The sequence below is a fragment of the Argopecten irradians genome, chromosome 11 (genome assembly GCF_041381155.1).
Source record: "Argopecten irradians isolate NY chromosome 11, Ai_NY, whole genome shotgun sequence".
NCBI lineage: Eukaryota > Metazoa > Mollusca > Bivalvia > Pectinida > Pectinidae > Argopecten > Argopecten irradians.
Window position 1 is genome coordinate 36,628,279 of NC_091144.1, and position 25,621 is coordinate 36,653,899.

The 25,621-nt window shown below is 35.2% G+C and overlaps 2 protein-coding genes across 4 annotated transcripts in view; both read right to left on the reverse strand.

Annotated features, from left to right (window-relative positions):
* Window positions 1–2,366: 2,366 nt before the first annotated feature.
* On the reverse strand, window positions 2,367–9,923 carry LOC138335440 (PC-esterase domain-containing protein 1B-like). The gene is made up of 5 exons (XM_069284530.1): window positions 8,492–9,923; window positions 7,646–7,740; window positions 6,242–6,321; window positions 4,531–4,763; window positions 2,367–4,050 (listed from the first exon to the last, which is right to left on the reverse strand). The coding sequence occupies exons 2-5, from the start codon at window positions 7,719–7,721 to the stop codon at window positions 2,991–2,993; spliced, it is 1,449 nt and encodes a 482-aa protein (XP_069140631.1). The 5' UTR covers window positions 7,722–7,740; window positions 8,492–9,923; the 3' UTR covers window positions 2,367–2,990.
* A 2,376-nt stretch (window positions 9,924–12,299) lies between these two features.
* LOC138335443 (tripartite motif-containing protein 3-like) overlaps window positions 12,300–25,621 on the reverse strand; it is a 134,063-nt gene continuing 120,741 nt past the window's right edge. The window contains exons 1-2 of one of the 3 annotated variants that reach the window (XM_069284534.1): window positions 24,249–24,496; window positions 12,300–14,982 (exon numbers count right to left, since the gene is read on the reverse strand). In XM_069284534.1, the coding sequence (XP_069140635.1) occupies window positions 12,893–14,950 (2,058 nt within the window). In that variant the 5' untranslated portion in view covers window positions 14,951–14,982; window positions 24,249–24,496 and the 3' untranslated portion in view covers window positions 12,300–12,892. Of the gene's footprint in view, window positions 14,983–21,631; window positions 21,869–24,248; window positions 24,497–25,621 lie in introns of those variants that run through there. The other 2 variants (XM_069284532.1, XM_069284533.1) reach the window with 2 other exon arrangements.

Here is a 25,621-nt window from a genome sequence, read left to right on the forward strand (position 1 = left end):
AAAGAAAAGTTGAAAGCATTGAAAGCGAGGCTGCGTGGAAATGTAACCACGGACATAGTCAGCCGGGAGGACGTTTTAGGATTCCTATTCCTTTTGATGAGAGATTCCTATTCCTTTTGATGAGAGATTTTATTTTTCTATTTCATAAGAGTATACTGGATACATTCACACCATTTTTACCGACTTTAGCTATCCTTGCCCGAATGTTCACTTTAAATTGTAGGAACCAATGACATGTACAGTCAAACCTGTCTATAAAGACCACTCAAAGGTCAAAGAAAAAATTCTTTATAGCCAAGTGGCCTTTAAACACAGGTCTTTAATTGTCTTGAATATAATCATTGGTCCTAAGGCTTGACCCAATTATGAAATCCAATGAATAGATCTTATACAAATAAATTGACATAGTTGAATGATTTTGATCTAGTATCACCGCCATACTTATATTCACCTGGGATGATGTCATAGCAAAACTGAAGGCTTTGTGTGCGACAAATGATGAGCAGGTAGTTTGGTCCTTTGATGAATATAAAGAATTGGTCCACTGATATGGTTGGCCGTGTGGCTTTGAAATCGGGCATTTCTCTCTCTGAAATCTTCAATGGAAGTCTCTGCATGCCTGTGATTGTTCAGTTTTTCTTCTTCTCCTGGACTGCCTCGGGTTTTACTACGAGATAGTCTAGGGGTAGATATCAAGTCAGTTATAGTAGTGTATTAACCCCTGGAGCATTGAGTGCTTGTAGCCTTATTACATTTCCATGGAATCTCTTTTGAGGAATCAGATTCAGCTTCTGGGTGTGAAATTTCCTCGAATAATTTCAATCATTTTTGATAAATACATGTATAATTGTTTACAGTAAACATAGGTAGAACACTAGGACCCAGTTTCTCCAACATTCCTGAACTTAAAATTCTCCATAAGAATGCATTATGAGTTAATAATATTGAAAGTTAGCCCAGATATTTTATAAATGTATTAGATATTATTCACTATATTTACATTTTCACTGCAGTCCCACTACTTAACGTTACCAAGGGCAGTTTGCGTTCATATAGTCTATGAACCACAGCCACATGTTATGATGTCATTATCATTGTGACGTCACAATTGTTGTGGCAGCGAACACAGAAAATGGCTGTTCAAATGGCTGTTCCATCCTTGACAATAACGAAAGATTTATTCATTATAGATGAAAAGCCCTTTGGCACCAAGCTACATATGAAATGAGAGAAATCTGCTTAGTACTTTCTGAGAAATAGTAGTTAACTTCAATTACCTGGTATCAAAATGCAATATGCACAACTAGGGTACCTACATATAAAATTTAAGAAAGATCCAGTACTTTATGAGAAATAGGGATATCAAGAACTGTTAACGATCAGAAAGGATGGACAGATTAAAGGCGATTTGAATAGCCCACAATCTGATGATGGTGGACTAAAAAGAGACACTTAATTCATGTAACATTTTTTTTATTCTGAAACACAATAAGGAACATTTTAAAGTACATGTAGAAGATAACTCATCCTATTTAAACTACAGAATTTTAAACAACCTGAATACACCTTTGTATCAAAACAATATTATTGGTACCCATACATACATGTATATACATTAAAGAAAACTACACTTTAGGAAATGAGAGACATTTTGACTGACCACCAACTAGAACCAACAACGTTTTTTTGTTTAATGTTTTTAAATAACACTATACTTATATCATACTTGTCACTATAAAATTTGTAATTTCAATTCCTATTGTGAAATTTTAACATACTAAACATTATTTCACATTAGCCATGTCTAGTTTCTCAGTTTCTATTTCTCTGAAATTTTCTTTATATATTTTCTTCAGTTTTTGTTTTACATGTATCTTACTTAGGATATTTGAAGACTTAGTAAGATACATGTAAAACAAAAACTGAAGAAAAAAATTAAAGGAAGAACAAATATTATTATCTAGCAATTCTCTATACAACATATCCAATCAGATTGACCGTACAAGGACAAATTGAGATATCGAAACAAGAGAGTAACAAAAAGGAAGTAACACAAAAGAAAAACCAAGATATCCATACATTGGTATAACATAAAGGACGAATTGAGATATCCATACACGAGAATATATAACACGACAAACTTAGATACCAATGCATACATTGGAGTAACAAAAACGACAAATTGAGATATTCATACATTGGTATAACACAAAGGACATCTTGGGATATTCATACATTGGAGTAACAAAAACGACAAATTGAGATATTCATACATTGGAGTAACAAAAATGACAAATTGAGATATTCATACATTGGAGTAACAAAAACGACAAATTGAGATATTCATACATTGGTATAACACAAAGGAGTAACAAAAACGACAAATTGAGATATTCATACATTGGTATAACAAAAACGACAAATTGGGATATTCATACATTGGAGTAACAAAAACGACAAATTGAGATATTCATACATTGGTATAACACAAAGGACATCTTGGGATATTCATACATTAGAGTAACAAAAACGACAAATTGAGATATTCATACATTGGAGTAAAAAAAATGACAAATTGAGATATTCATACATTGGAGTAACAAAAACGACAAATTGAGATATTCATACATTGGTATAACAAAAACGACAAATTGAGATATTCATACATTGGAGTAACAAAAACGACAAATTAAGATATTCATACATTGGTATAACACAAAGGACATCTTGGGATATTCATACATTGGTATAACATGAATACAATATGTAACATAAAGAATGCATCTTACCATATTTTTCATTGTAATTTATGACAATGTTAATGGATTAATAAAATCCAAGTTACAATCAGTGTTTGTTGTTAATTTGAAATACATTCAAATACATGATATGATGTAGAATATTACATTATACAAATGTATCGTGGAAATCTGATTCACTTTTCATGATTTACAAACAAAACAGATGTGCTCACGAAGGATTCTCAAATATTAACGGAAAAAGCGGACATTTTGAAGATAAACTCCTCTTTGACCTGGAAATCCAGACTGGAAGCCCCTTCTTCTCTGAATATACGGAAGAACGCGATGCCGTGGTGGCGCTGCCTCAGGTCGTGGGGGATGATATTGCTGCCGTTCATATGGATGCCAGCTGTATTCCTCAATGTTTTGTCCAAAATTCTCATAAACATTGGCAGAGTTGACCATTGGTTCCTGGTCAAAGAACTCATCTTCATGGAAATTTTCTTGCTGGTTTTCAGTGAAATCTACTGGATACATCCTTGCCTGCATCATTTGGAAGTGTCCTTCGCTCATTCCAGGAGCTTCTGGTCCGTTCATCATTTGGTTGTCCTGGAAACATCTGTAGTTGGTCTTTCTGATTGGTCCACCGTAGCGTTCCTCCGTGCTTGGTATATTAACACATTGCCCATAGTTAATCTGTTGTGCTACATCTTGTGGAGGGCCTGAAGGACGAACAGGCAGACACAATTGTGGTGAATTCTTTGAAAAATTTGGAACTGCATTCATGTTCTGTGAACGTACTCCAAACATAACTGGATTTCCGGCCATATTTCCATGTTCGGGCAGATTCTTAGTTTGGCTGAAATCTGTGTTCATATTATTTTTATTTGCATTTTGGGAATGAGCTGCATTTTTTGGTTTTGTCCGATTGGGCAACTCTTCTCCTAAAGCCTCCGTTATGTGCGATAAAATCAAATTGGTGATTCTCCGATGTGCAGTCATATCCCAATGAATGCCGTCCTCTGCACGACGATGTAGATGGTACCTTAGAAAGTGTTGCAAGTCGATCACGTCTAGACCATGAGAGGCTACGATCTGACATGCCACATAATTGGCCTCCAGTACCTCTAGTTGTAAAGAGTTCATCATGTGTTCAACCTCGGGAACAATCACGCCTCCCTTGGCTTTCCTGGAAACGGGTAGGGTGGTATTCCACACACACAAGCATTTCTCTGTTAAATTGTTCATCATACACTCACAGAGTTTCTCCAGGTTGGATTTGTAGTCATTCACATAGTTATTTCCATACCTGAAAACAAGAATTACGCATGCATAATTATCTTTCTTTCATTTGACCAAGGACAGACATGACATACCAGTATATTTCCCTGTATAACTAAGGCAAAACCATACTAAATCTCAGTAAAATTGGATATGAACTTGATCAAAATGCGACTGTAATAAACTGTTTAATCTCAGACACAATATCCTTGGTTAAAAATATTTCCTTGGATCTCTGAGTAAAGGCCTGTAACAGTAGTCTGCTAAACCTGCCGATATTATTAGGCTTTTTAAATTTCTTTTTGCCTAATATATTCATAAAGACTAATAATCAAAAACCTAATGATATCAGCAGTTTACACCTACATATTTTTGTACTTGAAAAATACACAATATTAAGTGACAGCAGTGAAAATTTGAAAATTTAACCACTATAACATTGAGATAAATTTGACCCCTATGACCTTGAGATAAATTTGACCTCTATGACCTTGAGACAAAGATTCACCTTGTAATGTCCCAGAGACAGGAGTTGATGATGACAGCATCAGGTCGCGGCTCATCCTTGAGCTCAGTGAAAATGGAATTGACGTAGTTGTTGTAGCAGCGTGTCACAAAGTAAAATCGCACCAGATGGTAGTCCGTTTTGAACTGTCTTACTTCCCGGTAGTGGATACCATTGTTCAGTTCTTCTTTTTTACCACCCTGTAGTAACTCGTCTGAAGCGAATTGTATCTCGCCCTATAACACAACCAATTAACCATTAATGGACGTCCTATAGTTCAAATTTGCAGTTTCAATATTTTAATTTTGAAAGTTATTTAACAAAGTTATCGGAACAAAACAGAACTACAGTTATAAAATTTTGTACCTCTAATATAAAGTTTGCTATTGAAACTAGACCATGGCTTGGTATATTACAAAAGAGACTATATAATTTATGTCATGTTGATATCGGAGATGAATTTCACTATCTTTTTCAAATGTGAAAACAGGGAAATTAAAGCTATAAGAGAAAAATATTTTGCTCAGTATGTACTACACCAAAAATCCTATTTTTTTTCAAAATTAGAACGTCTATCGAATTTTTATAGTATTTAAGTTATAAACAAATTTGCAATTTTTCTAAAAAAAGATTATGATATTTCTTCAAATTAAACACAACTATTGTAATTTGTTTGTGTTTTGGGAGACTGTGGTATGTTTTCGCTACTCTTTCACAACCTATGACCTGCATGAAAAAGGTTTTAAGTGTTTCTGTACAATTATCAATACAACATCCTTGAAATCTGGCAAAAAAATTGACTATAATTTCAAATTTAAAAAATCATAAATGTTTCTGAAGTTATTAAAAGTAAAATTATCAGACTTAGCCCTAATGGTAATGTGTTATACAACATACCATATTCAACCCAATAAATACCTCCATCCTTATAAGCTCCCTCCCCCCTCTCACATTATTGAAGCTTCAATTTCACTGCATGACCTACAATTTAGTGCAGACTGAAACAAGAGATCCCAAAGGGACCTTGGCACCCACCAAATAATGATCTGACAATAGAAAGAGGGATTTTTTTCTTTGTTTTTAAATATGGAAACCTTAAGGTTTTTTCTATATCTTATTGCTTTTGGAAAACTGATTTATTGCTTACTTTGTGCAATAATTTCATGAAAGGCTAGTCCAAATTTGGTTTATCTAGCGCCCCCTTTCTTTTTATTTTGAAGCGCTCAGGGCCCAGTTTCATGACTACTCCTTTAATTTAAGGAATCCCTTTATTTAAGGAAAGCCGCTCGCCTTTCACTTAGCCGGCCGGGGTTTGATCCCCGGCACGGACGTGAAAAGGTCAGGGGTCACCTGCCCCATCACATGAGTTTTTCTCCCAGCATGCCGGTTTCCTCCCACAATAAGACCCCTCGCGTGCTTACATCCGGGCCATCGAGAGTGATTTATATAAGTTGTATAACTTGTTTCTCAATCGATGTAAAATAAATAAAGTTTAAATTTTTAAGGAATCCCTTATTAACTTGAAATTCTCCATAGAAAATAATTACAGAAGATAAGGAAAAATCTTAAGTTAGAATAGAACCTTCCTTCAAATCCATCATTTAGAATTTTAAGTTAAGGGATTTCTTACATTTAGGAAATAATCCTAAAACTGGGCCCAGGGTGCTTATTTGGCCAAATACTGTATTTGTTTTTTCAGTTTGTACTTTCGTACCTTTGCACGGAGCTGTTTGTCTGTGAGGTAGGTATTTCTCTGTAGTAACATCACCAAGTCCTTATAGATGGATCTCTGAACTGTAAATTAAGATAATCCTATGATTATTCTGTTTTTGTATAATACAGAGTTATCTCCCATATGGGTGGGTATCAATTGTAACATCATCATTAAACACGATTCATTTTCTTTTAAAAGAATGAAATTAGCTCGCAAACACATGACGTCACGATCAATAGTTACTCGCAAGGGCAGATTACTCTGTAATGAACTAAAACGAGATAAGGTGAAACAAACAAAGATATAAAGTTAAATGTGATATTCCGTCTTTGCATTATACAGAGTTACCTCCCTTGTTAGTGGGTATCGATTGTGTGACATTATTATTTTGTGAGCAAAACTAGCATCATTTTCTCAGAAAAGTATGATGTGATGTCACGATCAATACCTACCCACAAGGGTAGATAATTCCATAAATATGCAAATACAGAATAACGGGGCGAACATTTATTTTGACATGTTATTTTTTCTTCAGTAATGTATTGAAAACCTTAAAGGTTTGATGAATTAATTTAGCTGTGAAAACCCTATAGTTTGTCAGATTTTACAGTTTGCCACATGCTTCTGCCATGTGGGCAATTAAAACATTTTGATAAAGTTAACAAACATGCACACGACACACCTCAGAAAAAAATGAACACAGACAATGAAAAAGAACTGTATTCTAGACATGATAGTCCGGTCACTCTGTCACACACGACAAAAATCGGGTCTGAAAACCACTTCAATTACCAAAAAGACATTGCTGTAATTTAGTTATATCAATATAAGCTCAATAGCAAGTACCATGGCCTCTTGGAAAATTGAGAAGTTGTTAAAACGATTGGAGTCTATTTGACCCCAGTGACCTTGACTTAAGGTTAATGTCATTCATTTAAACAAACTTAATGGTAGTTTGACACCTTTGACCTTGAATGAATGATGAATGAATGAATGATGAATGAATGAATAATGAATGAATGAATGAATGAATGAATGAATGAATGAATGAATGAATGAATGAATGAACGAATGAGTTAACAAACTTACTAACTCGCTTTTTACAGTATTCCAGCATGCTAACTACCAAATATCAAATCTCCAGGCCTTATTTTCTAAGAGAAGAAACTGTTTTAAAGAAAGCTTGAGGTCAGTAGACAGATGAAGATGGTGGACAGCTGGAACCTTGACTGAAAACTAGAGAACTACATCAGGGTGTTTCAAAATCAAAAGAGTAGCAATTTAGGAAAATAGTGAAAATCTGTGATTAGAAAAATTAGGGTGTGCCTCAAAGGGTTTTTTTTTTCTCGAAGTTCCAAGATCTCTCTGGATCTGCGGCGCCACTGGCTCCTGAAATATACCCACCTGAGGATCCTATCACTACAACAAACTTGTTCTTCAGAATGGCGTAAGCATCTTTGTGCTCAAAGATGTCCGACATGATTGCCTGCCAAAGAGTTCTGAAAGGAAATCAATGTTCAGTTACAGAAGATAATTTCAATTTAAGACAAGGATGTTTTATGTCCTAAATATGAGTACAGAAAGATTTAAAATATGGCTGACTTTTTTACTCCACACCTTACATTTTACTTTATAAATAAGCCCCCCTCCCTCTCTTGTTACAATTATTTAAGCGCACAGGACGCTAATTACGGCAAATATGGTATGTCAATAAACAAGGGAGATAAATAGCTCAATGCAAAGACTGAATATAACATTTATAATAGTCTACATACACTTCTATAGCCAAGGATATTCAGTTTGAAACATTATGAACTTTTTTTTGTTGCAAAATACAATAATTAAGGTCGCAAAATACTTTTATTGTTTATTCTTCAACTATTTTCCTTGGCTACAAAAACAAAACATTTCCTGATAACAGGTAGTCAAAGGGAGATAATTCATGTAAAAGATGCAGCTTGTATAAATAAAACAACAATATTCCATAGTGAGTTAATTAAGACATGCTTGAGAATTGTGCCTTGAAACTAAACTGTGTTTTTTTTGTCAAGAATCTTTCGAAACTAGCCTTGATTCGGGTCCCAAACTTTACAGAATATTTTACATTTGTAGGCCTACTTGTGGAAGTGACTGCAGTACGAACGTAATTATATACAAGTTATGTGGCTAAACAAGCTTTCAAATGTAGCTATCAGTAAGAATATACTACTTATTGTTTCAATCACAAATTATTTACAAAACTCTACAAACCAGACTGTGCTTGGTTACACCTGCAAACGTCGCCGACGGCTTCGCTATAACTCAGTTGACAGACCCAAGCTCTTCTAGCCCTAGATCTATGGCACTGATGCGCGCTAAACGTAAACGTTAGACGGAGACTCGAAATCCGTCACGTGCGATCGATGATAATGTTATAAATCGAAATTGATTGAACTGATTTATTTTTAAATGTTCTCGTCATATAATATTTGCTTGCATAATGTGTTTGCCCTTAAAATAATTTCACATATAAAAATACAATGTATTAGACAAGATTGATTTATAGGCCTATCAGTAGGCCTAATCTTGATTGTAAAATTCTTCTTAGAACTTTTCTCTTGTGAAAATACTTGTTTGGAATAGACAGTGTTGATTTCAATACAAAATTTCCATCTCGATATTTCGAGGGTTACTATATTTTATCACTGTCGTTATATCCACCCATGAAGTATTTGAAAGCAAAACTGAAGGCTCTGTTTGCGGCCATAGATGAGACGATAGTTTGGTTCTGTGATATTAATAAAGTATATATCACAAAGAATTTTATGATAAATTAAAAAGTGTTTTGAACTTGTGTTAATAGTTGCTAAATTTTAACACCAATCGTGAGTTTACTATTATGTATAATTTGATATTTATTAGACTTGATTATATTTACTCTATGGATATCCTTTATGAAGGATGCATTGTCCAGTCTATTGCTTAATCGGAATACTAAGGGACTCTGACAACATCTAATTTATATCCGAATGAGCGATATACGTCAATCATAATTCTATAATTGTATTGTATGAACATGTATTTTTAAAGATGCTCCACCGCCGACAGAGGATAAATGATATTCATCATTTGAACAATAATAGATGTTTAATCGTGTGTATTTATGCCTATTTAACACAAAAATAAAATAATTTATTTCGCCATTGGTGCATGCGCAATCAGTACTTCATTCCATATAGGATATATAGTGTCACGGACATTTTTTTTCGGGATGCAATTAATTATTTTTCATATTTTTAACTTGAAATAAAAGTAGAAGCTCAAACTTTTCAATGGTGGTAATGGTGTAAATTAAGTAACTTTTGTAACTGAAGAAAAACACCAAATCGTCTGCTCCTGTTTTTTGATAGTGAAAAAAATCCCATTTGTAAGCGGTGGAGCATCTTTAAAGTGAACAGTCGGGCAAGGATGGTTAAAGTCGGTAAAAATGGTGTGAATGTATCCAGTATAATTTCTTATGAAATGGAAAAATAAAATCTCTCGTCAAAATCTGTCTGCGTACGAAGAAATTTATTTAAAGTTTGGGAATTCTAAAACGTCCTCCCGGCTCACTATGTCCGTAGTTACATTTCCACGCAGCCTCGCTTTCAATGCTTTCAACTTTTCTTTTGACTAGGCACGCCATTTCGTTTGGTCTGGAAAGTCACGTGATCGTCTACGATTTAATCAAACAGTCTGGATATTCGAATTTTAAATTAATTTCTTTTGAACTTCGGGACTTTTGGTTGTAATTAGGGGAAAGTTGATAACTTTTTATAATATATTACCATATGTGAGAACTTTTGGATTATGCGGCCAATGAACGCACTTTTAGACAGGCATTTTTGGCTTTCTTTGCCCGACTATTCACTTTAAAAAGCGTGATATATTTCATTTTAAATCAGTTCGGTCCCAGACTTTGTACGGAACACTTCGGGTACACTAGTACTCTGGACACTCCGAAATATCCCTCCGTCAAGTCAAAGTTACTATTTTTAGATTTCGAAGTTAAACTTCAACATTCTCTTACGTCATCTTTACAGTTTGACAAAACGTGCAAAAGTTTCCGTGTGTTATTAACATTAAAGATGCTCCATCGCTGACAAATTATGGTACATCTATTTTCTCAATAAAAACAGCAGACGAATCAGAGTTTTCTTCAGTTACAAAAGTTGCTTGATACCATTGCATATCTGACATACCATTTCAAGTTTGCCTACACGTTCTAGTGAGCGCCAGTTTTCATGTCACCAACATGTGATTCCCATTACAAGTTTGTCTACATGTTGTAGTTCTTTCTGGTGTAAAATATATGTCATCCTCGATATTCCAGGGGTTCCGATCACTTACGATCTCTACACACCTGGACTATCTCATAGTAAAACTGGAGGCAACAGAATAGAACAGGTAACTTAGTCATTTGACGTACATCAAAAGAGCCGTATAACGGTACACTGTGGTTGACTCTGTGGCTTTGATGTTAGGCGTCGCTCTCTCTGTAGTCTTCATATGAAATATTTGCTAGCCTGTGATTGGTCAAATGTTTTCCGCTGAGCTGCCTTCAATTTCACTATGAGATAGTCCAGGGGTGTAGAGATCGTAAGTGATCGGAAGCCCTGGAGTATCGAGGATGAATATATGTATGACCTGTTTGTAGTTTAACATGGAGAGGATGTTATATTTGTCTGGTTGGAATGACATTTCCCATGACGTCTCCCATTGGGCAAGCTTATCCAGGTCTTCTTGAAGACAAATCGCATCTGATGATGATGTTATAACCAGGAATGCAATTATGTCAGTTGCATAAAGACGTACAGTGGAACAAGTAGCCTGAGATACTCTGGCTCTGAAACCAAACTTACACATTATTGGCCCTGGTGAATTCCAGCCTTTACTTCTAAATGTCGAGTTTTCACCTTCAACTATCACAGCCTGCTTTCTGTTTCTAAGGAAGCTCTCAACCAATAAATCCGCACCGTGGAACAAGAAGAATGATGGTCCTAAAACTGAGCCCTGGTGAATTCCAGACTTTACTTCTAAATGTCGAGTTTTCACTTTCAACTATCACAGCCTGCTTTCAAATACTAAAGAAGCTTTGAATTCATAAAGGCGTACAGCGGAATAAGGAAAATAAAGGAACCTACATAATACTATAATATATTTGAAAGAAGTCCCTCATAGTTCTTTCGGATAAATATCAATAATAAACTTCAGTTGTCAAAATCCAAGATGGCTGTCGGCCAACTTGTTTTCGGATCGGTTTCAAAATGCACTGTGTACAACCAGGGTCCTTATATGAAATTTGAGAAAGATCACTTGGACCAAGGACAGAATGTGATTAAAATAAATCCCCATCTGATGATAGTAGGCTAACAAATTATAAAACTATATGTTAGGCTATTTTTCGTTCAAAACTTGCGTAAACGTGTGCATACAAAAAACAAATGCGATTTTGACGTTTGATCATCATATAAAATCACGATTTATACTAACAATATATATACAACACAATTCATATTTCATAAATCTTTATAACGTTATAATAACGTATTTTAACAATACAAGTAAGTATTTACAAAGATATATGTAAGATGCATGTACGTCTCGCATATTAAAATAGAAATATTAATTTATTTCATTTTAAATGTATGATTTTTAAATGTAAAGGACAATCAGGCTAATCTTTACATAGAAGCAAATTTTCATAAATGTATTATCTATTTTTAAACATATAACATAAGATATTGACAAATTCCACGTCATTGTTTAGTATTTTAATTGATACCGTTGTAATTACAAATCGTTGATCAATACGATTAAGCAGGTACAATATGTACGCTGTACCAATATCCGAGCCAAAGTCACGTACGTTAAACAAAAGAACTACATAACCACTGTGGAGGTGATATAATGATTTTTTATGCAAAACAATTCAACTAATAAGGTAAACACACTTCTGTCAGAGCGATTTGAGCAGTTCTAGACAAAAGTAGCATTACTCTACGAGCAAGGGACTGGGTTCGGCATACAAGATTCTATTTCATTAACATTATTTAGCTACTATTTCTTTTTTAAAAGTATGTGATGAAAAATTGATTCTTACTATAGAGCTTTTACATCAATAATCACTTGGTATTAATAAAATGTATTGCATACAGAACTTATCTATGATATGTTTGAATAGATAACCTTTTGCAGAATTATATTTTTAACCTCACATTGACATTCCAAATGTAGGAGAGGGCAAAATCTAGGTTAATTTTGATGATGTTAGTCCAGTCGTCATTCATAAATAATCTTTCCTCCATACATGAGTTGCTTTAATTTTAACTAGTATTTCATAAAACGTCGTTCTCTACCAAGCTCAAGTATAAAGAAAATCATTCCATGCATTTTTTAACTCCAAACATGCGTTTACAAAAAGCGAATGAAGTTTGTGTAAAATCATTCTAATATAACACACAATGCAAATGTATACGCTCACCAGTTTAAATAGAAAATAGTCCGTTTGATCGTAAATAGCTTCATGAGATGGAATGGATCAATGGAATTTGAAAACATCATTTCGGTGACAAAAGTTATCAAATCAGATGGTTCGAAGTCTTATCATACTGGTGTTATCTATAAAACTGTCTACATGTTGTCATCACTGAATCTGTACACCTCGAGTGCAGTAGATTCCTGCCTAGAAGTAACCACGAACTCCTGTTTGGTTGGATGGACCACTATACCGTACGGATTGGTGATACCGGACAGTTTGGGCAGTAGTACCCTCCCACGTGATCCGTCAGGTGATATAAGGTAAACGTTTCTGGAAAAGTAACCACACACATACACATTGTGGTCCCGGTCCAGTCCAATACCTACAGGACCCCTCAGACCAGGATCCCTGTACCTGTAGACTACTGCGTCACTGTCTAGTCGTCTACACACCACGTCATTGTTATCTTTTTGGTATACAGTAGAGTTATATGTAGATACGGCGAGGTATGTGCCACACCCTGCCTTCTTTATAGACTTGGTGACCTTCCCATTGACAGACATGACCTTCACACTATTATAAGTACCGGCCAGGATGTTATCCCCGTGTACTGCTATACCCCAGGTATCGGGTGGACCACTGATCCTGCTGATCTCGGACAGCTGACCATTCCGTAGTGTACATCTCAGTATGGAGTTCTGGTATACAGTCACAAATATCTCATCAGGTGTACGTCCACGTGCTATATCTATAGGGTTACCATCAACTTTGCATTCCCTCTGGTAGGAATATTTATCATCAAACAGTAGGAGTCTGTTGTTAGTGTAATCTGTGATAAGTAACTCATTGTTGTCAGTAAAGATACCTCCCGTCAACCAAGGTCTACACACTCCTCGAAGTGTGCTGGCGTTAACTGTATGTACACAGGATACCGAGCCGGTCCATACATCCACAGCAGTCGTTATTGAGGTAGTCTGGACTGTCAGATGCTGCAGAGATCCCGCCAAGTCGGAAGTCGATGTTGAGTCCCCAAAATTAGTAGCTGAAGGCGTCGAAAGTAAACTTCCAATCATGGAAGTTATTCGACCATTTGCATTTTGTGACACAGGTGAATGCGACGAGGTGATTTCAACAGTTCCAATGTTTGGCATTTTCATGATTTTATCAATTGTTTCATCTAGCTTCAATGTGATGTCAAACCTATTTGCTTCTTTCTTGGTATTTTGATGCATTCGACGGTAATGTCCCAAAATTTGATTTTTTGTATGTTCTCTTATGACAAATCGGTGACGGTCTGATAGCTGATGTTCTGAATCCGATATCAACTGGTGTGAATTTTCCACGTTGATGTGAAATGAATGAACACACTTCCGTCGAGTCATAAGCTGTTCTCTTCTCAATCTGAAAATATCAGCAACGTCAGATTGGAATGTTTTCTTCATGTTATCTAGTTTGTCCTTAGCTTTATCTATTCTGTCTGTCATCACAGTTAAAACTTCTTTTTCTTTTGCGTTTAGGGCGTCTATCCCTAAATCATCTTCCTCTATCATCTTCTTTATTTCCTCAGTCACTTCCTTCAATTCTGACTCAACCGGACTCGGTGTAGCTGTACTCTTCTTGATCACATCCTTCATTGGTTTTACATTGTTACATTGTCTGTGGGACACCAACACACAAGTATTACAACACATAGCACTATGGTCCACACAGTAGAAATCGAATGTGTTTCCCACATGTTGATGACACATTTCATAGACACTGGCAAGTAGTCCAATATTTCCAGAGATGGAGTTAAGTTGGTGTGTAGCTGATAGTTTGCTTCTTTCATGATGAATTCGGCACTGAATGCAAAGCTTCTCCTCACATTCAGTGCAAGTGACTTCGGCAGGGTTCGATTCTTTTCCCCGAAGACATGGATCACAAAACTGGACACCAGACATCTGTGCTGTAGGAGAAACAAGCAAATCATTTTTCGGTAGGCATGTCGCCCAGGTACTTACGTCCGCATTGACATCATCGTTATACGTCGGTGTCTCGCATACTGGACATGGGAAGTAGAGTCTGTCGTCTGCTGTGACGTATTCCTCGTTGATGTATGATGACAAACATCGACAACAGAAAGTATGACCACAAAGCAGGAGTCTAGGTTCGGTGTATGGATTAGTACACATAAGGCAACTGTACTTATACATTTGCACAGCGTCGGCCATGTCTGTTATCAAAGGGCTATGTACAGGTCGATCTGGAATAGACAAAAAATGTATTGATCAAACATACGTAAGAGTTCATCAGTTTAGGATATTTGTGAATATATTTCAAACATCGGCAAACGTAACTGACGTATTGTCAGCCCACAGGGACATGGGAATTAGTTACTATATAGAGCTTTATAAGGCGCATATTTCGCAGTTTCTTCAACGGAACATATTTATTTCATTGTACACCGATTAGTATAGCCTATTTATACTTGTACCTTCGACATATCCCAGCATGCTTTTCAGGAAAACCTTACAAAAATGACGTTTTAGCCAACAATTCAAACTACAGCTCTTGTTCAAATGTACCATTGTGATTTATCTATACTCAAATAACATTTGACGAATATGTGTCAATTTTGTTAAAACGAGGTTGTTATCGCGGTAATGACGAGTAGAATTAATTAAGAAACTTCTCTGCTCGAAAGTAAGATTTCCCTATGACTTTTTTCTGATACAGATTTTTGAAATAAAAGTCCTTGGTATTGTGAATCACAGATGTTTTTCAAATTGGTTATTTAATAAGTACGAGTATTGTTTTACCAAAGAAAATAATAACAAAACCTTGTCAAGTTATTTTTGCTCAGATTAGCAGCGTATGTTAGTCACTTTCCGTAAATATGGAAGATGAAAATACCCATTTTATCCATTTTTGACAGAGTGAGTGCTTCACAGAAAAAGTTCTGATGACTTACTTTTTCTAATATAGAACAGTTCAAAAGAAACGCATGTTCCTGTTTCTAAATCCGACATATAAATTCGAGGTCAGTGTGCAGGATTTTCCCCAATATTTGTTATTTTTAATAGTTTTTTTTTACGAAACTACACTAAAATAAAGAAATAGAAAAAAAATAAATTGAAAAAAAAACAACAACAAAAAGTCATCACTGTGAACATTGAATTATTTTACAGCAGAAATGAACTTTACATAGGTACAGGTAAACTGTGGTCGCACTGACGATTTAAGTGACAATTTTAAAGGTAAACTGTTCAAGGAGGGGTTTTAGGCCGGGATCTAGGGGGGGTCTACGTGCACCCCCCCCACAACTTAACGAACCAAGGTTTTTCTGAAGCCTTATGACCCACTGATAACGAAATCGAGAGGTAACATTGTATAAACTGGGATGAACTTCCGGTTATGACGTCATCAAGATGGCCGCCATCTCGTATTTCACTAAAGATTGAAAAATAGTCATAACATTGACATTTTTCAACCGAAGAAGACAAATGAGGCATCAAAATGACCACAATAGAACAACAAATACATATCAGGACCATATATTCCAATATATGTAGCTATTTCTACGCAGGAAATGAAAAAATCGGATTTTAAGCTCAAAAATGGTAATTTTTTTAGCAAATTTTTCATATTTGGCTTGACGCAGCAAAAATGTTTGTCAACAGCAAACTATTATTTCTAATCAGTTTATTTGACCTCTTATCAATCAGTAAAAACAACACCAACAAAAAAACAATGTTAACATTGTATAAGCTCCGGTTATGACGTCATCAAGATGGCCGCCATCTCGAATTTCACTAACAATTGAAAAATAGTCATAGCATTAACATTTTTCAACCGAAGTAGACAAATGAGGTATCAAAATGATCATAATAGAACATCAAATTCATATCGGGACCATATAATCCAATATATGTAGTGATTTCTACGCAGGAAATGAAAAAATAGGATTTTAAGCTCAAAAATGATAATTTTTTAGCAAATTTTTCATATTTGGCTTTACGCAGCTGTAATTGTTTCCCAACAAGAAACTATTATTCGTAATCAGTTATTTGACCTCTTATCAATTAGTAAAAACAACAACAACAAAAATATATAGAAATTCAAAAGAGAATGATTGTTATACCATCATTTGGTTTACAAAACATCACCGGGTGCGTATACAGGGTACATGATTGCTGTTTTTTTCCAAACCGCTGACACTACAGTTTCCGGATGTCTTAGAACTTCCTGAAGATAACATTGGCAATTGACGATCCATATCTTAACACATTTGAATTTTAAGGTGGCTTAATATCTAAGTGGGACTTGACAATTTCCTAACAAAATCCATTTTCGTGTTCGAAAGTTTGTAGACTATAGTAGCGTCTCAAAATGAATTTTTACTGCACAACGCCAACTAATAGGGTATCAAATTAAAACTGAAGAAAGCATTTGTTTCCGTTAATACCACGACACTTTCCGAAATTTGTTTCTTTTAGAAATAGCGCATCCACTGTTAACTTTATTTGTCTGTGTGTAACGTAAGGAAATGTCAGATGGTTACTGCAGTATCACATATTTCTTTCAATAGTTCTTAATGATAAGCATTATCTTTGTGCGTGCTTTCTCGCCAGAGTGTCGATGAGCTGATGAGCTGATGTGACATTACATTACCGGTTTACCATCGTGGTTCTAACTTCTCAACCGTCCATGGCCAGAGGTAACATCAAGAACATCGGGTTCGCGGATGTTGGAGCTCATCCTGTTTTCAACCTAGTGATTTCACATGTTCGTATATGATGTTCCAGACCTCTCCCGGTAGGTATGGCAATAAGACAACAGACAGCCATCCATTCTGGCGAATGGTTGAGTTGGCCATCTCCTTAATTCGTTAGAAGCACAATTCACTCATTCCTTCGTGAGACCATCAGTGAGACCATAGATGACCACAGGTGAATTATTTGAGCGTCATAACATGAGGTCTACAGGTGCAAGTTGCCTCTCTTTGCCAAGTCTGGAGAGCACTGTAGAAAACTTTTTCTGGGAGTGAATTTATTCCAATGGTGTTATCCACGCATATACACCAGACTGCGACTACAACCAGTGTACACCTTCATGGGACATGGCGGGAAAGTGTCTGACCAATGAAAAACATTTAACGTTGCTATATTGACCTCATTAAAGACCTCGAGGACTCATCAACTGTGCCATTCATATAGTGCCCGCACGGAGAGGTGTCCACAAGGTTTGATGAATGTGTTGTTGAATCTTTCCTCCCATCGAAAGAATCTGGATCTGGTTCGTATTTTCCTGAGAAGTTCTGAAACCTGCATATACGATAGTGTATAGAATCTGTAAGGAGGGATCCCACATCCACTGAAACTGTTTGTTCCTGAATATTAAATTACTCCGGCCAATGGATGGGCCATGATAGTTGACAGGCTAAGATCAACAACTGGTAATTGTAGCTGTCACAATTCATCTACAGATCGACATCGTAGACGACGCTCTCGCTTTCGACGTATTCAGTATTAATGATATCTCGATTACTCTGATTTGGACTGCACTGTACCAGCCTACCAGGACTTAGCCGAGTCACGTCCAGTGGATAAGTGCAGTGAGGTGGGAAAGCAGGCACAAATGATAATGTGCTATTGAAGAGACACAACGAAAAAATGACACTATGTGGAAACGAGTCTTTGGCTATCTTTCTGACATATTTGATAAGATAGGATGCATACAACTTAAACTCGATTACTGTGACTTGCTCCTACCCGAGGCTAGATATTCTGTTCAACCTTCTACCATTCTATGTTTCCTACTTTTAATATTCGGTCAAATAACGTCCATAACTTAGTTTGAAGGGGAACAGTGTAATTCACCAGGAAACTGTCCAGTTGATCAGCGGGGGTTTGGCAGCTTGATTTGAATAAATTTGCATCATTCACTCATGTATAGATGAAATCCATCAGGTGATATGTTTTGTAAACTTAATGTGTGGTTTTTATAACCCAATTTTTTGCTTTTAAATTAAAAATTCTTTTATTTTTTTTTTTTTCTTTTTTTTTTTGTATTTATATATTTTAGTGTTTTTCGGATGTGATTTGATAGACGAGTCAAATAAACTGTGTTTCGAAGAATCAGTTTCTATGTTGCGGATACACATTTAATAGGCTAGAGTTTAAAAGACCAAATATGAAACATTTGCTAAAAAATATTATCAAATTTTTTGAGATTAAAATCCTTGATTTTTCACCATTTCCCATGGACGGTAGAGTAGAATAATCTACATACATATTATTGGATTAATATGGTCACCCGATATGAATTTGATGTTTTACTATCATGATCATTTTCGAATACTTTTCATTTGTCTACTATCGGCTTTCGAAAATGTTAATGTTAATGCTATGGATCTATTTTTTCAATTCGTTCAGCTCGAAATTTCGAGATGGCGGCCATCCTTGATGTACGTGTTCATACTACGGAGAGCTTTTATGACTATGCTTAACTCTTCGCATTTTTTTTTTTGTTGCTTTGTTTTGTTTTTTTTTTTCTTTTTTTTTATTCTGTCTTAAATCTGTGTTTTAAAGTTTGTTGTGTTTTAATGATTGTATTAACGAAGGGGTCAAATATACTGATTTTCAGAATTTAATAGTTTGCTGTTTGACACAAGTAACAATTTTTGATGCGTCCCTCTTCGTCGCCCCCCCCCCCCCCCCCACCCATGCCCCCCCCCCATGGGGGGCGCCAAACTATGAAAAAATTTGGCTAAAAACATTACCCTTTTGTTTTTGCAGCTTTTTTAAAATCCGTATTTTTTCATTTCCTGCGAGTTAGTGGGAATTGGATATATTGAAAATAATATCTACATTATAATGTGGTTAGATAATAAACTATATGGTCTGGTCTGCTGATTATGCATAGTTGGTTTGTTTCTCATTTGTGGGTCTTTTTGATGCCCAACAATTTGAGTCTTTCCATTCGGTTGAAAAAATTGTCCAATGTTTTGAACTGTATTTTTCAATCATTTAGTCGAAAAAAAATAAAACTAAGACAGATGGCAGGACAGCTTCGACTGACGTCCTAACCGGAAGTATTAAATTCACCAGTTTATACAATATGGAGGTGTCGCGAGTTGTATTATTTTTGCTTGTATAGCAAAGAAACACTACTACGCCTGCCGTATTTACGGCGTTAATTTCATTTTAAAGGGCTTACAGAAATAAAAACATTGGTTCGTTTAAGTTGTAGGGGGCGGGACGTGCACAGTAGACCCCCCTCCTCTCCCCCCCTAGATTCACCGCAGGAGAGGGCCTCGATTTTTTCGTGACCACGTAAGGCTCAGGAAGGAGTGAAAAAAAAAAAAAATAAAAAAAAAATTAATAAATTGCAATTGGTGCTTTGTGTTTTCTTGTTTTGTTGTTATTGTTCATTTGTGTTAATGGAATGTGCCTAATACAATTTTTATAATACCAAGCGTTAATCTTTTGACGTTTTCGTCTGCAAATCTGAGGTAAGGGTTCTCACAGTGCCCTAATGTAAGCATTTCATTTTTACAAAACGATTTGATTGATTAGATCTTGGGAGTTTTAATGTTTTAAACCAGAACACTTTTTTCTCGGAGGTGTGGAATTTTGACCATTTATCTACTTAAAAACGATTTAACTTTTTTTCTAGGTTTCGGGCTGGGTTTGCGGGGTATACAATAAAATTTCAACTGAATTATCTCAACATTGTCTTTTGTTTGGCTGCGTTCCTTATTTCGATAATATTTTCAATATTTCTGTACTTGAGAATGATCTCTGTTGTTGGTTTTCCCTTGTATCTGACTATAGTCTAAGTATAAACAAGACGAACGACAACTCGTACTTATCCACAGCCTTGTTTTGGCCATTTAGCGTCCCTATACAATCTCGCCATTCATACTTCCATTGTAATGGTATGTAGAGGAAACACAATCTTAACCAGTTTATGTCTCCGACTGTAAAATATTACCCGTGTTATAACCGTTACTAAGTAAAGCGTGCTGTCATCATTTATTTTTAGATCAATTTTCTGTTTACACTTATACTCTGTTTCAACTTGATAACCCAGACATTTAAAAAATAGCAGTAATTATAAATTTATGAGAGATTATATGAATTTCTCAATATAATGAAATTGAATTATATTAAAACTGGTACATTTTAAATTGAGCTTTACAAAATCACTTTCGGTTTGCGAATGATTACCATTATAAAGGTATGAACAACTTTGTTTTTTACTTCACAGAAATTACGATTATATAAAACAAAGAACTTAGACCGCCTTTTGTTGTCATTAATCACGTCTAATTATGTCAACATTATCTTTTGTTTGTATGTTGTCCTTATTTGGGTTATATTTTCAATATTTCTGTACTTCCTGATCTCCGTTGTTGGTGATCCCTGATAACTATGGTCTAACTATGGACAAGACGAATGACAACCCTGTCATCCATACTATCGTTGTAATGACATGTATAGGAAACACTATCTTAACCAGTTTATTTTTCCGACTGTAAAATATTACAGGTGAATCTAATACCAGTGTTACAACCCTTTCTAAGGGAAGCGTGTTTGTCTTCATTCATTTTAGATCAATCTACTCCGTTTACACTTCATTCCAACTTAATAACCCCAACATTTAAAAAATAACATTAATTATACGTTTATAACAAATAATATAAATGTCTTCATATCATGAAATTGAAATATATTAAAACTGGTTCTTTTTAAATTGAATTTTACAATACCACTTTCGGTTTGTGTAGGATTACCATTATAAAGGTATAAACAACTTTGTTTTTACTTCACAGAAGTTAAGATTACATATATGAAAGAACTTCGCCCGACTTTTAACTCATTAATCATATCTAATTATATCAACATTACCTTTTGTTTGACTGATGTCCTTATTTGGGTAATATTTTCAATATGTCTGTGCTTTCTGATCTCCGTTGTTGGCGACCCTTGGTAACTTTGGTCTAACCATAGACAACACGAACGACAACTCGTCCTTAATCAACTTCCTCATTTGGAGCTATTACATATACACGTTAATACCTTTACATAGGATAGAGTTTGAAATGTTAATGTATATCCGCATGAATGAGTTTGCTTTACACATGGACAATCAAACATGTGAAAAATGGTCAACGTGTTTTACATGGATAATGACTGTGGGACCAATATGAATTACTACTTTTAGTAGAAAATGCATAGTTATATAGTTAGTTGATGGACATAGGCAGAGGTGCCTCTAACTTGAATAGTACGGTTGATATCGTGTTAAAGTTATTTCTTGACACGTTTCAATATTTTAAAGTTTCCTATGATGGTACAATGTATTATTGTATTTTGTCATTCCTTCTCTCTAGACAGACCACCCTCCTATTCCATGGCGGTCCGCGGACTCGGTATATAAAATCGCCTTCTTCCCCGTCTTGCTTTGTCTTTGCTTCTTCTCTGAATGTATAGGCACATTTAATACAAAAGTAATTTTAAAAACTCTATCTAGACTATGAACATAACATATACCTGTCTTCATTTTTCTTCAATATTATCAACTGTTTGGTCCTCAGATTTATTATTATGTTCTACTTATTTCTTCATAGACAATGTTATCTCCATTTAAGTTTTACCAAGTCTAGTTATCCAAATTAGTCACCTTTTATCTGTGGTGACTGTAAAAATCCAATGTCAATGAAATAAACGTCAGAATACATAAGGACGGGTCCAAAGCCAACAGTAAACAATAACCAGGATACATAAGGACGGGTGTTGTTACCAGATATGTAATAACACTTTGTCGGGACCATGTCAGGATGATTTGATGCAAGTTTCGGCCAAATCGCACCGGTATAACTTGAGAAATTCGAAATGTGTTTCCAAGATGGCGGCTATGACGGATGAAGTAAAGAAACGTCAGGATACATAAGGACCGGTCCAAAGACAACAGTAAACAAACGTCAGGATACATAAGAACGGGTCCAAAGGTCAGGATACATAAGGACCGGTCCAAAGACAACAGTAAACAAACGTCAGGATACATAAGAACGGGTCCAAAGACGACAGTAAACAAACGTCAGGATATATAAGGACAGGTCCAAAGACAACAGTTACTATTAAACAGATCAAATAATAATGATAATAAACATTGGGTCATGCAGTTGAAACTTAAAAATATTTAAACCAAAAAATCAACTTGATATATTTTCATGTAATATGTTCACGCATAGACGAATTAATATACCTATGGTCATAATAAAATTAAAGTAGCATATGGTTTTTTTGTTTTTTTTTAACTACAAATCAGAGGCTTGTGAATTTCAATTCAGGAAGCAGATGGAAAAATTGACATTTAGCATTTCTTCTGCTGCAGTATTAAAATTTTCATTGTTTTTTTTAAACTGTCCTTTTACAATAATTTGATAACTTGATGTTTAGCACTTCATGTCGATCTTGCAATAATTACATTTTAGTGTCACATTGGCAGGCAGACGGGCATAAATTGGATCATATCCAATTAATGGTATCGTTTATCAATTAAGAATCTTTCGGTTGTTCCATGTTTAAGTAGAGGTTTACGTTATATCATAAGTTTGATAATTATTTTTCGGAAAATCACATTAAAAAAAATAATTTTTGAAAACGAGACCTCAACAAAATAAAACTTCACCAGAGAACATTCTGAAGAGAAAAGATATCGATTTTTACAAATGTGGTGATCATGTTTGTGTAGACCAACACGACATATGTGGTATTTTGTTTACTCACGGCGAGCTTATCACCAATATTCACCGTTACAGGTACAAAGTACATAGCTTTTTATTTATACCACTCAATTTTATCCATAGACACTAGAGTAGGTTCATTTAAATGTAAACCATGGCAAGCCAATTTTATCATTTGTTGAAGTGTAGATTCACATCATTGTGTATATCACTGCGTCCGTATACAATATCGTCATTCATACTATCATTGTAATGGTATGTAGAAAAAACAAAATCTTAACCTGTTTATGTCTCCGACTGTAAAATATTACAGTTGAATATAATACCATTGTTACAACCCTTACTAAGTGAAGCGTGCTTGTCTTTATACATTGCTAGATCAACTACCACTGTATTTCAATTCTACTACGGTTACACCTCGTTCCAAATAAATACCTCCAATATTTAAGAAAAATATAACTAATTACAGACAATATAAGGTTTTGAATTTTATTAGCTTAACGTCCTATTAACAGCAATATTCATGTGCAGACGTGCAAGAACTGTTGGTTGAGGAAAGTCGGAGTACGCAGAAAAAACTACCGACCAGCGGTCAGTACCTGGCAACTCCCCTACAAATTTGATTATTAATAATATAAAAAATGATTGATCTTAAATTGAACTTTACAATATCACTTTCGGTGGGTTATTTTTCTACTTCACAGAGGTTACGATTACATTAAGCTAAGAACGTCATCTTATAGGTCATAGGACCCACCTCATTATATCAATATTACCTTTTGTTTGACTTTTGTTTTCATTTGAGTAATATTCTCAATATTTCTGTCCTTGGTGATGATCTCTGTTGTTGGTACTCCCTGGTAGGTACGCCCTCTGAATCCAATGTATAAATTCCACTACGCTCCGTTTATCAGGCCGCTATGTAGTAAACCTGATTACGTGGTTAACCGACGATGTGGTAGATTATCATCTATACCTCTACTTGATTTACACTACAAGCTCCCTACTTTTCCCCAAAAATCTCGCTAAGCTGCGTGCTAGGTTTTCAACTGAACATAACACATACCCGCACTCGGGTATATCCGTCTAGCCAATCAGCTTTGAGGTGGACGTGGCTTATTTCCTATCACGCCATCAGTTGCCAGGCAATTTGAAAATTGGGCGGAGCTAGTTGTCTTGTAAATAAGAGGTTTGTGAAAAATGTAATGAATCCAGTGGACATAACATATGTTACATTTATACGTACATTTGTAATGTAGTCTACAGTACAGTACCTGTAAGTGGTTAACCTCACGGAATTACAACAATATGCCTAATTTAGTGGTAGGAAATGTTGAATTATCGAGAAATGAAGAAGTAAAACAACACGGACTTGGATTCACAATCATAATCGCTGGAATATTTGAAATATCGATAATAAGATTTAGTTTTAAGATAATATTGAAGCATTAGTTGTCACAGGTTTGCTATACATTAGTATTTAACATATATTTAGTGGTGCGCGTTAGCGCAACATGATAGATATGCTAGAACCCCCAATTTATGTCACACACCAATGCATGTGTGTTGTCATGGACAGCCGACTAAACAATAAGAGTAGATGAAACATTTAAATCAGAAATACAAAGATAAATCCAACACTTATCAATGTTAAGAATATTTTAACATTTTTTTCAGTGAGTTCTCACACTTGAACTCTTGAACTCTGATTATGGTATAAGTACGCCAGAGCCAAACTGACAATGTTGATATTGGAAATAACATACATTGGGCTTAGTAGCAACATATAGGTAATGTGCAGTGGCAATGACAATATATTAAAATGTTGCTCTTTTCATTCCCTAATGACCATGGCCATTGAATTATCAGGATATACTCGACACGGATATAGCGTATGTGACAAATAAATCTTTTTGTCTAATCATAGCTTTTGCAAGTATCAATATAATAAAACAGTTAAAATGTGGGGTTGGGGGATATACCAAGTCTCGGGTTTCCCGAAATAGGCAAGTTCGAGGGATACCAGAAACTTGCTATATTCCTCAACCCCATACTTAAACTGTATAAAAATGTAGTATGTAGATTATTTAAGTTAACTTTAGTCACATTACAGCCGTATATGTGTCTTTACATTGTTTTTTCTTGTGAT